The sequence below is a fragment of the Montipora foliosa genome, chromosome 1 (genome assembly GCF_036669935.1).
Source record: "Montipora foliosa isolate CH-2021 chromosome 1, ASM3666993v2, whole genome shotgun sequence".
Taxonomy (NCBI): Eukaryota; Metazoa; Cnidaria; class Anthozoa; order Scleractinia; family Acroporidae; genus Montipora; species Montipora foliosa.
This window is the reverse complement of record NC_090869.1, coordinates 47,075,425-47,090,424: the sequence shown is the minus strand read 5'-3', so window position 1 is coordinate 47,090,424 and position 15,000 is coordinate 47,075,425. Positions and strand designations below refer to the sequence as shown.

At 39.1% G+C, this 15,000-nt stretch overlaps 2 protein-coding genes across 2 annotated transcripts in view; one reads left to right on the top strand and one right to left on the bottom strand.

Moving 5' to 3' along the window:
• LOC137970193 (uncharacterized) overlaps nt 1-839 on the top strand; it is a 909-nt gene extending 70 nt beyond the window's left edge. Inside the window, exon 1 of the mRNA XM_068816716.1 lies at nt 1-839. This exon is cut by the window's left edge and continues 70 nt beyond it. Coding sequence (XP_068672817.1) covers nt 1-839 — 839 coding nt within the window.
• A 1,844-nt stretch (nt 840-2,683) lies between these two features.
• Nucleotides 2,684-15,000, bottom strand: part of LOC137999828 (bystin-like) — a 28,455-nt gene continuing 16,138 nt past the window's right edge. The window contains exons 4-13 of the mRNA XM_068845766.1: nt 10,829-10,880; nt 9,759-9,843; nt 8,862-8,959; nt 7,927-8,005; nt 7,524-7,589; nt 6,061-6,178; nt 5,044-5,134; nt 3,766-3,831; nt 3,502-3,574; nt 2,684-2,978 (exon numbers count right to left, since the gene is read on the bottom strand). Of these exons, the coding sequence (XP_068701867.1) occupies nt 2,904-2,978; nt 3,502-3,574; nt 3,766-3,831; nt 5,044-5,134; nt 6,061-6,178; nt 7,524-7,589; nt 7,927-8,005; nt 8,862-8,959; nt 9,759-9,843; nt 10,829-10,880 (803 nt within the window). The 3' untranslated portion in view covers nt 2,684-2,903. The remainder of the gene's footprint in view (nt 2,979-3,501; nt 3,575-3,765; nt 3,832-5,043; nt 5,135-6,060; nt 6,179-7,523; nt 7,590-7,926; nt 8,006-8,861; nt 8,960-9,758; nt 9,844-10,828; nt 10,881-15,000) is intronic.

The window sequence follows — 15,000 nt, the reverse complement described above, 5'->3', positions numbered from 1 at the left end:
CATCCTCTGAAGAGATGGATCGTGCACTATCTGCGTTATGTGCTGCCATTGCTGAAGTTCGTGCGTGGCTTATCTCTCACAAACTAAAATTCAATGTCACCAAAACTGAGTTTATCATTATTGGTACTCGCCAACAGTTAGCTAAAGTGGAAATACCTTCTGTGAAAGTGGGGACAGCTGACATAGCACCCTTGACCAGCATCAGGAATCTTGGTGACTGGTTTGATGATAAAATGTCTATGAATGATCCCATCAACAAGACCTGTAGTAAAGCCTTCAGAGGACTTTACAACATTAGACAGATCAGAAAATTTCTTTCAACCGACACTACTAAAATACTAGTCCACGCCTTTGTAACATCGCACCTGGACTATTGTAACTCGCTACTGTTTGGCCTACCTGCATATCAGCAAGAACGTCCTCAGAAGGTGCTTAATGCAGCTGCGCGAGTCATATGCTTTATTCCCAAGTACGACCACATTACACCATCGCTTATAAAACTACACTGGCTTCCAGTGAAGCAGAGAATTGAATTCAAAATTGCTCTATTAGTGTTTAAAGCAGTAAATGGCTTGTCTCCTGTGTACCTGACTAATTTACTTCAGATTCAGCCAACACGGAGATATAAACTTAGATCTGATGATAAAGAACTACTGTTCATACCAAGATCTAAATCAAAATCAGGTGACCGTGCTTTTGCTATAGCCGGACCAAGAATATGGAACGATTTACCACTTGACATTAGACTATCGGCAAATTTGGAGACTTTAAAAAGAAATCTTAAGACCTATCTTTTTAAAAAGGCTTACCATTCACTCCTAATTGCACAATTGTCTTGAACGTTTTTGATCAGTTTACATATATATATTTTCTTTTCTTTTATGCATTTAGATTTATTTTATATATTTATAATTTTGTATCTATATGTACATATTTTTTGATGTTTTTATATCCACATCTTATGAATCAGATTACGTTCGTAAGCATTATATTTATATATTTTGTAAATATTATTTATTTATTTATGTCTTTTCATTGTAAAGCGCTTTAGAATATTCTATAGTTTAAGGGCTATATAAATTTATATATATTATTATATTATTGTTATTAGGGAACTTAAGCAACGACGACGGCGACGGCAACGAGAACGTCATCTCAAAATGTAAATTCGCGTTATTGTAATCGCTTCGTTATTATTTTAACTTTTTTAATATGACGGGGGTGTGGTAGTTCCTCAAAAATGACGCTCGTAGGAACGGCGCTCAATTAAGGGCAGAAAATGAAAATTTATCCTCAAGTAATGACGTTGTCCATAAAACCTCAAATTTGGCTATTTCACGTTGTAGTTTTGCTGACGACGGCAAAGAAATGGGCAAAAATGAAAAACGCACGTGCAGGGCGTGTAAAGCTATTGTTTTTGCCTGCTAAATATGCAAATTTGTGACGTTCTCGTTGCCGTCGCCGTTGTCGTTGCTTAAGTTCCCTTCCTATTAATAGGTGTGCGCAACCTCGTTCCCAGGACCTTTTCCCAAGCCAGGGAAAAGGTCCTGGGAACGAGGTTGAGGTGTGCGGTGTCTAAAGGAGCAGAGCTTTCTAGTTGGACGCCGCAACGTTTGGTGCCAAAAGATGTGTTAACACGTTTGAATTATTGGTCACAGCCCATGATAAAACAAAAATACTTCTGAGTTGTGAAGCACTCATTCATCCGCAAACAAATATTTACTATACCAACGTTGTAACTTTTCGTATATTTCAAGGTTCTATAAGAAAACTGTACCAAACGACTTGAAGTTGTTTACTTAGAGTTTTTCCAGGGAGAGCAACGTTTAATTCGTCTCCTTAACAGTCCATTAGCCGCATCCCCCCTCCCCCCTCTCAGAGGCTACAGGTTGAGCCCGTATCAAGGAAGGGAGGGGGGAGGGGGGGGGGGGAGGGAAAATATATATTTTCCTTTTTCTTCATTTGACTTAAGCCCGCCGCACACGGTGAGGAAAGAGCTGAGCAAACTGCCTCGCGAGGCGGTTTGCTCAGCCGTTTTGTCACCGTGTGCGGGGAACTTTTGGTGAGAAATTGGCCTCGCGAGGCCGTGAGGAATAAATCAAACATGTTTGATATTTTTCGCCTCGCGAGGCAAATTCCTCATTGTGTGCGGCCATCGTGAGAATCGAGTTGAGTTTGGTCAATGAAGCATCCAATAAAAATACAGGGCATTCTCACATGACTTCAGTGACGTCGGAATTTCTTCTTCCGACACAATCTTGAACCGCTGGAGTCACGTGAGTATGCCACGTATTTTTATTGGATGCTTGATTAAACCAAGCTCAGCTCGATTCTCACGATGGCCGCACACATTGAGGAATTTGTCTCGCCTGGCCAAAAATATCAAACATGTTTGATTTTATCCTCACGGCCTCGCGAGGCCAATTTCTCACCACAATTTCCCCGCACACGTGAGGAAACGGCTGAGCAAACCGCCTCGCAAGGCAGTTTGCTCAGCTCTTTCCTTAAGTGTGCGGCGGGCTTAACTTGCCAAAGAAAACGTGCAACACGTGACCGATTCAAATTCCTGAAGATTCGAGCTCTTAAGTAAAAAGGTAGCCTCGCTCGAGTTTTCTTCTCGTTTATCCGAGAAATTCAGAGACCAGAAATTTACAAAGGTGAGTAACATCAAAGACAATCCATACATTATAATTTTTGTTTTATTACTTTTATCAGTCCTTTTTTACTTTTACTGTCAAATTGGAGAACGAAACAGTTTATGGGATGTACAGGGTGATCTGTTGCTTTTAGGAACATGTGTCACTGACAGGAAGTAAGTAAAAGCGAGAGGGCACTGGGTCAAATTGCTCCTCCTCATAAAATTCAAGGTTCCGCGATTTATTTCGGGAGATCCCCAGTATTGTTTATAGATCCATCGATTCTCCTTCTTCTCCTCTTGACTTGGAATGAATAAGCTCTCGACGAACCTCGGCAGTAATCTACGATTGGAAAATATCTTACAGTTGGTTTAGACAACAATTAGAACCTGGGCACTGTTTCCAAACAACCTGCAACACAGTATATTTCGGGTGCCACCTTCGTATCTTTAAAAGGAAGGGCTTTCAAGGCATCAAACTAATCAGTCGTGTTGGGTTCTTTTTTCTGATCTTGAAGACCCAATTTACATACGATACGATACATACTTAATGGACCACTCTCCCTAGGGGCATTTCAGGGCCAATGAAACACAATCACGACAGAACAGAACATTCAACAACTACTGTTAAGAATCCCAACTGGCCGGAGGCGCGCCAGTTGGCTATTTACACGTGCAGCTGAACCAGGGACTACCACGAACAAATTCAACCAGTGGCCAGGACGTGTCTTGAACCCAGGGATCCCCGGATCTCAAGGCAAGCGCCATAACCACTGCGCCACAAATTCGGTTTAAGAAATCGCTTTCAGAAGCCGACGTTCTGTGGATCAAAACGGATGGCCTCTGCTTCTGCTCCTGTTAATTACCTGTGCGTGGACCTGTACTCTACACAGCTCTATAAGAGCATCCTTCTGTTCACTGGATATATCTTCCTTGTATCTGAAATCAAACCACAAGATCAAAATGAATGTAGCCTTGCTTAAGATATCAGAACAGCATCCAAATTCGCAGAGTCAAAAGGAAATTAATTTCCAACAGCACATTTAATATTGAAAAGCATTGACAGCACTAACACGACTCCACTACACTTGAATGAGAAACTATTTTTTGTTATATTTTATGACCGTTACCTTTGCACAAATGTCAACAAACTTTGATGCCAAAGTACTGGAAGGTCGCGCTGATCGGATAAAAACCTAAAATGAGAAAGTAAAGTACGACTGCATCCAACTTTTTGTAAAGTGGATAACGGGAATACAGAAATCTACAACTGCTCGAAACTGTCAAAAGACTGAATAAAATGCCAGCTTTTAAGTGAATACGGACGTGGCCTATCGTTATACAGAGTACATACATGTAGTGATGTGCACATAACGAGTACAACAGATGATGGTCCAATTGTGTAAGGGCGTCTTACCATTGACAACGCAAAACAATCCGCACCGATGGTAAGAGTCGATTCCTTCTTATTCTAATTCTTATTCTACCCCAGTATAATAGCAAAAGCACATCAATCAACAATTGTTATGATGATTTACAGCACTCGGTAAAAAAGTCTTGTAACTTATCCTTCCCTCATCTCAAACAAGAGAAAAAAATCGTTGAAATCAAGATGCATTCAGGAGCACCTATAATAGCACAGTTAGTTCGAATAGAGGTCCGATATAACACTGACTCCTACTCACTACCCTCACCCCTCTTGCCTCTCTCTTAAAAACACATTCATTCCTACAACAAGATGTACACGCTATTTTCCATTCGGAGACAACATTTATACTACCATGTGAGGCAGAGAAACCATGTTGACCCGAATTAATAAGATGGCGTTGTTTACGAGGATCTCTGTGCATGTAGCGAAGACTTATAACTGACTCTAGGCCTTACAATGAGAACTTCAGCAACACCAAGAGTCAACAACTTCAGAGGCAAAGTCGGGGCTGATAAAAAAGAGTTTACCCTGATAAGATCAACAAGAAAAGTGGAGCAGAAATTATAGAAGAATGGACGGCTTAAATCTACAAAAATCGCAAAAGAACATCCGTAACACAGCGAACCGCTAAGAAAACAGCCCCTCAAAACGGAGAGGATTTAAATGCGTCCGTAACAAATGAAAAACAAAGAATCGTACTTTATAAATGAAACGTAACATTTCGACCTCGCCATTATCACTTGAACTAGACTACAAAATAACAATGGAGACCTAAAACTTCACATCTGCTACATCAATCAAAGGCCAAAGATCTATTTACGTATTTATAATTACCACTGGTCAACTAAAAACATCCCCTGAGGGCAACCATGGATCACTCCTTGATCTGCTCAATTCTAAATATTTCAATCACCTTCATCCAATTGTCTGTCATTTATGGGCATTTCGTGCGCAGACAAACACAAGAAAGTACACTCACCGTAAAAAATGGTACACAACAGCGTCAATAACTCTGTAAGGTAAAGCATACTTCTTGTCCAAAAATTGGCGCAAGAAAATACTGTTTGCACCTACAGTTACAAAAAAACACATGTAAAATTAGTAATCATTCCACAAAACCTGGGAACAGAGGACATCAAGCTACAAGAACTTCACAATGACTAGTAGACTGCGAGAAGTCTCTCTTGCTCTAAATCGTTGAAACCAGCGAACACTTCAAAATGGCTGAAACTGCGCGTCGCAAATACCGCGGGCGTTTGTTAGAGCGAAAAATTGGTAGAATCGGAGGCTTTACTCGTAAAATAGGTAAAGATCTTAGAGGTATAAAATCGGAGAATAGTACCTGTAAATCGGTGTATACTATTTCTGCGATTTAGCGATAATCGCAACATCCTTGTGGTACGACATAATAAACACGGTTGGCGCAATAGCGTCGATATCTCTTTTCACAACACTGAAACTTTGACTAACGAAGCTTTTAATGAAACCTGTGGGCAGAATCGCCAAAACATCTTGCTTTCAAGAAGAGCGAATGCGGCTCCTGTTCTTGTTTTGTCTCACTGTAAACGGTCTCCAACTTACCGCGAATTGACATTTATCAAAGTTGACGTCATCGCTTCTCCCGAGATCAACCAATAAGAAAACTCTGGTCGGGGTTCCAAAACGCAATATGAAACCATTGCAGTCTCTTTTTTCACTCTAACCAACACCCGCGGTATTTGCGACCTGCAGTTTCAGTCATCAAAAGTTCAACGTACGTGTTCGATTTAACGATTCTAGAGCAAGAGCGACTGGTCGCAGTCTAAATGGCTAGTGAAAGGTAAACAGCTCCAGGACCACAGGTTTGTGTGTGCTGGCCAGTCTGTTGGTAACGTAAAAAACCTTTGGAGTAAGATACGGTAATCACAGGGTCCCATAATCACCATTTCATTCATCATATAAAGTCATTGGATGGATACGAAAAGAACTGTATAAAATGATATGTAACTCTTATTACCTGAATAGTCCATCTCAGCAATTTTCAACATTGCAGCACTTGAATGAAGAACTGGAATACTTGTCCTTGAGATTACACTACCAATGATAATGGCCTCACGAAGGGTACATGTTCTGGACTGTAAATAAAGGAAAAAGAGAATTAACAATTATTCCATGAGCGCACGCCGGATATGAGATGGCAAATAGCAAACGAGGCTCGTAGCGCTGAGTTGGCTATAACCAGGCTCATATCCAACAAGCGTGAATGGAATTAAATTTTCAATAAATTCAGAACGCTTGGACTCTTGGAAATTAAAGGCAATCAGTTTCCAGCTTAGCAACACTTGAAACAATCAGTTTCCATATTAGGTCACATGGTATATGACCTGATAGCCGAGAATGAGTGAACCAATCAGAAAGCTGGATACGCAATATCACAGGTCGAAAACTTAACATTTCTTTTCCTATTTTAAGAGAGGCACTATATTGAACAATTTAAAATACTGTTTAAGGAGGCTCAAAAGGGTGAGAAGACGCACTTAAGCCACACAAGCATCAGCTCATGAATTATAACAGGTGACCGGAAATAAGATTGTGATCGAAAATCGCGAAAACCGGTAATAAAATTGCTTAGAAATGTTAAGCAATATCTCGAAACTTACCTTGATGACCTATATGTACCCTGATTTATTCGCATACGAGTAAGGTTCGTTTCGTCGCACTCTTCAAGAACATGCTTTTTAAAAAATGTCGAATGGAATTGGGTCTTTTTAACCTACTAATAGTGTTTTCATAAGTGACTCAAGTTCTAGTACTTGTCGGAGGCAAGATCCAAGGTTCAAGACCCGTTTTGACCATTTCTTGAATTTGATCCAGGTACAAATGTAGTCCCTGGTTCAATTTCTCAATTGCACTTGTTAATACCCAACTGGTTTGCCTCCAGCCAGTTGGGACAACTTAACAGTTGTTGCTATATAGGTATCCCTTTAGGACTTCATTTTAACCTGCTTCCAGTCGTCAATAAATGAGAAGAAAAGATTGAGTAAATTTAAAATAGCACAAATATTACCAACCTGCTAGCAGAGCCTTTCTTAACTCGACGAGAGAGAAAGGACTTGAGTATGCGCAAGCTGTTGCTTGGAGACAGTTTCAAACCCTGGCCAAGTCTCGATCACACTCCAAGAAGCCATGTTGATTTTCGTATTGAAGGCTCGATTTTTGTCAGAAATATGATGCGCGCGTTGCCTAAACCGGTGTGACCGGATTGACCAGCCCAGAAATTTGGGCTGCGGCGACTTAAAAGACTTGGCCAGTTTTCTGCAGAGCCTTTGTTTTTCGCCCTCTGGCGAGTTTTGGACCGGCTCTGCTCGCAGGGTGAGATATTATTAACATATGAAAGAGAAAGATGGTGACCCATAAATCCTTCCCTTAGTTTCTAAAGGACTAAGTAAAATAACAATAGCACATTTAAGGGTCACCCACCTCACACAAAGGCAATAAAATTCCCTTGAAGAAGGCAGCAGGTTTGAAGAGAGCTTTTTGCAAAGACTATAAAGATGACAAAGCACTGATCAGATTAATTTAGACTAAAAAATTATTTGACTTTTTTGGGGAAAGTGACCCAAATTGCATTAATTTTTTCGAAGCCATCAACAGCATCATTTCACCAAAAGAAGCAGTGGACCCTTTAAAACCCAAAACGGCAAAGTGGATAAAAATAAAAAAAAATCCAAAACTAAAGTGATTGATGGACGCACAAAATGAAACCAATGGTTAGAATGTGAAGGTGTACACTACAAAAAGGCACTGCAGTAGTACAGTAGATTACTCCCAACTCATGCCAAAATACTGTCACAGATATGTTATTTATTTTAAGTCGCCATACCATATAGAGATGATAATTAAGACGCTTGTACTCTGCAATATCATCTCTTATTCTTGGAAGTAACACCAAATTGAAGAATCTGAGGAAAAAAGGAAAAATAATTTACTTAACTACAGTGTACAACTGTTGTTCTTACTCAAGAAAGAAAATTTATAGAATAGCAACAATAAATTGTATACTGACAGCCATATGAAATTATTGTAAGTGGCTTCTTTATAAAATTATAAAAAGTTATAAAATTATTTATAACTTTTGACAAAATTTCAGCAGTAAGCTGTGTCTTAAAACAATTAATTTTTATTAATATTCATGTACTTCTGGAAAGTAAAGAGTGTCTTACAGTTGTACAATGCTCAAAGGGGTTTCATCAAGTGTTTGAATAGGAGGTCCTCTAGATATTGCAAGATGCATATGTCATATTTTAGCACAAGAAAGTAAATGGAGATAATGAAAACAACCAGACAAAGCCATTTTAATAGTCAGTCAATTTGCCTGGTGCCCAGCCCTTGAATTTTGAGTCCACCAACTTGGTCGCTCATTCAAGATACATGTATTCCAATGCCATTGCAAATTGGAAAAACAGAAAAAAACTCACTACCGGTAATTCATTTGGCTTACTTGTCAATTGGATATCTACATCAAGCTTCTTAATACATTGTACATGTATTATGAATGAAATAATAATGTAGAAAATTTGCACTTTTCAAGGGAAACCAGAGATTTACAGTCATGCTGCAGATACTACCAATCCCACGGATTTCTACCAAGCATACATGTACAGTGCAGTACTGCTTGAAAATTATTCATCTATTTTCATCACTGAACATGACAGCTGCTGACCAGAGTTATCATAGAACTGGATATGAAAAGAAAACTACTGGATCAACACGTTAAACTCTATAACTGATTTAAAGTATTAAACGTTTTACAAATACCTCTGTGCCATTTTAGCATTTAAATTTGACACAAATATCCTTGTTGCCTGAAACATTGCAGCTGCAGTCCATCGTTCGGGTTGAGTTAAATGCAATACCTGAAAACGAAAGGACATTACAGTTCAATTTTAAAAGCTCCAAACAAAACAACATTAATGAATGCGGTAGTTTCTAAAGAAACTGTGGTGCTACGTCGGTGGGGAAGTAGTATACAAAAATTCCTGTCTCTGTGGTCAAAGCGGGCCATCATCGCGCCCAACAATTTGATCAACAGTCATCACGACAAACGTCACAAAAAGATAAGAATGACAGAATTCCATTCACCCTCACTTTCCATCCTCATAATCACACAGTCAAAAGTATCATTCTTAATAATTTTAAATTACTCCAAAATGATCCCGAGACTGGTAGAATCTTTTCGCAACCTCCACTTATTTCATTCAAACGGGACAAAAACGTAGGCAACTTTTTAGTTGGAAGCGTGCTCAAAACTAACGAGCAACCCGGCACTTTCAAATGCGCGTGCTCACGATGCAAAACTTGTCTTTTCATTGTTAACACTAGCAAGATATCGGGACCTAAGCGACTTTTGCTAACTTGTCTAGTACCTACTTGTACATGTACATTGTATTAACACCCTGACCAAAGAAATCTCTCTAGGGATGCATGCAAGCTACTGTATATCTGAATTCACAATGATTTTAGTCTAAAAAAGCAGAGTTATGAAACAATGCAGTAGCCAAAACATACATAATGAACAGCATGACAAAAACTACTGTACTACACTTACAGTCTGTATATTAAATTTTTACAGAATGGTTTGTTGGTTGAGATTTACGACTACTCTGCAATCGAAAATACACTTAAAAGTCAAAAATGCTTTACTGAGCAACTTACATCTTCCCAGTTGGTGAGAGATGGAACCACTTTAAAGGCCTTTGGCACCTTTCCAGACCTGTATTTTGCCAAAATTTGTCCCACTCTATATAAAAACAATAGTAACACACATAAAAATTAATGCAAGATACAACAATATTCTAATAATTTTATTATATTTTAATCACAATTGAAGGGCTCAGGTATCTATAATATTTTTAGCCGTTTTCCATTTTCCTCAAAGGGGCAACGTTCTTAAGATCAATTCTAGGCCATTTGCAAAATTACAGCTGATTTTGAGCAAAATCGAAAAATAGCCAAAAATTCTACAAGAGCTCCTTACATGTATACCCCAAGCTCTTCCAATATTGTTACACTGTAATTTTCAATCTTGTTGTACTGTGTTTCTAGCATTCTGATTGGTTCACTCAGTCTATGCTATTACTGTAAGTTATACATGTAACTTATCGACTCAGCACAGGGCTTTCAATAGAATTTGAAGTGGGCGACCGGTTTGTGTAGACCACCCAACTGTTGTCATCGTCAAAATGAACTTTTACCTTAGGTTTCAATTATTGTTTGACACAAGGATGTAAGACAAAGTATGGAAAAAAATGGAAAAACTTCTAGGTGTGGACAGGGCTCAAGTGACAAGAGCTATGATGACAAAAACAGATCTGACGCGACTGGTGGATGCAAATCTAACCCCACCAGGAGCGCCCCAAGGCCAGACATGTGCCCAGTGGGAAATACAATGACGATGATGAAAGAATCTGTCTTTAATTATCTCAATTTAGGGAAAGAGTAGCTGATGCCTCTAGGTGATATAGCCAATGCTTTTCGTCAGCTGTGAGCAATTTATTATTCACCTCATACTCAGGTACTCAACCGACATCATTCAATAATCCCCAAGATGAAAATTAATATTTTAATTATTAATTTTACTGAGGCCGGAGGTAAGTAATTTCATTATCAATATTAAGTGACAATACAGAGTAAAGATTAAGCAGGTAAGCTTGTTTGCGAAAAAACTACGTTAATTTAACTTATTTCTGCCAGGAACACGAAAACCTTAAATCACAGTCACTCACCCTCTAAAAACTCTCACTAGTCGAACATCCATCTGTGGAGCTGCAGTTCTCTCTATCATAAAATTTTCAGAGAAAGGATTCAGTAAGACACTGCAGAAAAACAACAATTATGAGCTTATAGTATTATCTATGGAATTTTTAGGTGAGAGGCACAATGATGTCACTGCATTAAAATAACATGCCCTCTATCAATCAACTACAATAAACTTGTTTTTTCACATGTTATTTAAATACAGTACTCTCCAAACGAAAGTCATTTGCTTAATTTAATGATATTAAACGTGAAAAGTACAAAGTGGAAACCTATATTTCTAAAACGAAAACAAGATGCCAAGTAGGTCTTCAAGTGGGATGCACTGATCAAAGCAACAGGCATGGCTGTAAATAAAACTGCTATGGTCAGTGCTTCTAATTTTAACCGATTGTGCGATTTCCCAAAATCTACCTCAAATCGCATCCGCTCGCACAATTTATGAGCTATCGCACAAATTTCACAAAATGAACCAAAATACATTTTTTTTAAAAAAAAACCTCAATCTATGCATCATTTTAAAAATGATTTACCTTTGGAAACATGCGGACTGCTCGTTTTTGTAAACAATCAAGTTCGAGGCACTAGTATCCTGCACCTATGAGCCCTGGTTCTAGTTTTCAGTCTAAAAGAGTTGACTATAGGCCCTTTTGCATGACCGCGTCATGTGACCTTGTCAATCATAAAAAAAAGTTGTGGTACAAAAGCAATGTCAGAAATGGAAAGAGAGTGATGAAATAAGTAAGAATGTCAATTTTCAGGCTTGCCATCCAGCAGCTGTTTTCCACTGTTACTATTTTTTTTTAAAGTATTAAAATCACAGTGACTGTAAAATCTCTCACTAAATGTCACTGGCCTCAAAATTGACATTCTTACTAATTTGATCAGGCTCTTTCCATTTCTGGCATCTACTTTATACCATGACCATTTTTTTATGATTGACAAGGTCACATGTCATGGTCATAGAAAGGGCCCAACAGCACAAACAAATCCTCTTTTTCAAGTTGCTGAATCAGAATTCCTGACATTACATGTAAAGTAAAAAAACTATGTGAACAAAAATGAAATGTTCATGTCAGTAGCAGAAGATTGACCGAAGATCAGCAACTTATTTTAAATATCAAAGTGAAAACACCTGCTCTTTCTTTGAATCAGAAGACATGATCGCATCGTCTGTCAAATTTGTGACATAAACAACATGTGCAAGAAACTACTAGCTATTTTCATAATTATGTATGTAGCTTAACTGTGCTTCCAATCCAGTTTAGTTGAGCCAAGGTCATGATTTGTCTTTTTATAAATCCAAGTTAAGCATAGATGCTTATTGTTCCCTAATGTTCAAATTCTCTTTACAGCAACAAAAGTGGTTTTCTTACTCTGAAACCTAGTCAAACAGGCTTAAAACAACTCAGGAAAAAATTGCACAAATGACTGATCGCACAATAGTCCTTTTTACCTTGCTAGCATTTGTATTGACATTACTAAGTAAAAAAATATCTGAAACATTAACCCATTGACACCTGAACCACCCTGGACCTCCCCCATTGACAAGTAAAATCTTTTGGCATAAGCTAGAGTAAAATCTTTTAAGAGCGAATGTCAGCATTGATCAAACAAATTTGCAAATTCACAGCAATTGTGACACTTGAAAAATCTATTATGCTCAAACAATCATCACATATTTGGTTTGTTCAAATATCAACTTATTCTCGGGAAATTCGTTAATAAAGACGACCCTTCAAAAACTGACATATTGCCGCTAAATTTTAGCCTAGATTTAATGAGCTAAAAATGTGACTAAAAATACAACGTATACAAAACATGGACCCCAGGTGCATGGACCACCCCGGCAGACCCGGTCCATTGACTACCTCTGAGGACCACCCCACATTTTGCACAGTTTCAAGCAGAAAAATCTTTTAAATGAAAGAGAGAAGTAATTCTAGCACTTGCCTGGACAATTTAAGCAAGTGTCTCTTACAGACACCTGAAAAATTCATGCGGATCCAACGGGATTTAAACTCATGACCTCTGCGATGCCGGTGCAATGCTCTACCAACTGAGCTATGAAGCCACTCAGTTGGAAGCAGGTCATGTTTTGCATACGTCATCCTCTTGAGGCCTTAGCATGCCTTTTTGGCCTGGCCTGTCTTATGTCACCCTGGTAGGGCTAATCGGACTTCCGTGCAGGAGGTCGCGGGATCAAATGGCTGGTCAGACTAACACTCAGGATCTTTAAATAACTGAAGAGAAAGTGCTGCCTTTGTAACGACATCTGCAAATGGTCAGACTTTCTAGTCTTCCATGAAAAGGACGATAAACCGTAGTCCCCATCTCACAACACTTGCATGGGCCGTTGGTATGCAATTCGTTGCATGTTTATTTGGCTTCCCCTCAAATCCAGAGCTGACCTTAACAAAAGCCGCAGATGAAGGAAATTGCATTCTCGCTTCTTAAATAAAGTTAGAAACGATGCACTTGACTGCTTTTTGGGATTCGTGTTGTTTTTACTTCCTCATCAATCCAATAGCACAACCTCAAAATACATCGTAACAAATTGCGGCTGTGGTCAATGATCACTCCTCCCCTGTGGTCTTGGTGCAAAAATACTTCTCGTTGCCATTTACTTAGTTTGTTGTTGAAATTTAATATTACAAATTTTTTTAATTTTCTTAAAATAAATTGGGGGGGTTGATCTTTTGTATATTTGCTTTTTTTAATAATAAATAATCTATTTTGCATCATCATCAAGAAACACATTTGTTATGCGCAACTCTCTATGAAGGTATAGAATTACAAAATGTCACTGCTCGTCCTCCCTTGTCTTTATCCTGTGGATAGGGATTCCTAGCTGCGACAATGTTCTTCCTTCAATTCAAGTTCAGTCAAAAGTTCCTTTAACAGATCCTCCATTTTCCATTTGTGATGGTTCTTTCCTCGCGTGATCTGCAATCGCACCCCTTCCGCACCCCTTCCGGCACAACAATAATTCCTCTGTATGTACATGTAGTAGATTCCACATTCCACATTCCACATTTAGAGCCTTCAGTCCGCGATGATGGACTTAAACTGTGTCATAGAGTCTTCGAAGTCCTGCTGTGTCCTTGTCGTGGTAGACTGGGCTTACTTTCAAGCGGCGGTTTACACATGTACGTGCACTCTTTCAATCACAAAGGCCTTCCTGAATCTTTCCTTCAAAAAGTCAATGGCGACTTGAGAGTTTGCCGTTGTAAGGGCAAGTCCAGCAATGGCTGGTTTTGCGGCTCCACCTAAGAGACCACGAAGATATGAAAATTTATTGACACTCAAAAGGGCCGTATTCGAGTGGATAGAGCTTTCATAGCAGTCCCAGAATTCTTGCCACTCCTCGATTTTGCCATTAAACCGCTTCGCCTCTAATTTTGGAAGCCTGACATGCATATTAGGTTGAGAAGTGGCTGGACTAACTTGTGGACTTTCACTAACATTAGCGTTCTGTATGTGCTCTTGATGATGACCGCCAGAAGATTTAGGCCTCAGAAGATCATCCAAGGAAATATTTGTTGCACTGATTTCTCCTCTCAGATCACTAGCAGTACGAACTTCTTCTGCTATTTCTTTGTCAGTTACTCCATACCTCCCCCCTCCCCCCCCCCCCCCCCAGGCCATTCAAAATCCCTTCATCTAGCTGTCAAAGGCTGGTTAATTGTTCCTCTAGACTTGCCTTCAATTTCGTAAATCTTGGTACGTGTTTCTGGTGTACAATGTCCAGTTGCAACAAGCTCCTTTGCTTCGGGAAGGATCTGTGTCACATAGGCCTTATGTCCACCTCTTGTCTTTCGCTTTGCTTTTACAAGCTAGTCTGCCATTTCTTCTGGAGTCAAAATGTATCCGGCTCGAAGGACCAAGAGTGCGGGAATATATATCTCCCGGCGTTAGTTCCCGATCAAAAGGACTGTATCTTTCTGTTTTAAGATAATTATTGCTTTTTTATCATTTACTCAATTACACTTTCAAAGCCTACTACACTTGTTAGTTCGTCATTCAATCTGGCCAAAAAGCCCTTACATCAATAGCTTTATGCAATATTGAAATACAATAACACTGCGGTTACCAAAGGGTTTGCGGAACCAACCTTACCCTTATCTCATGCTATCATAAT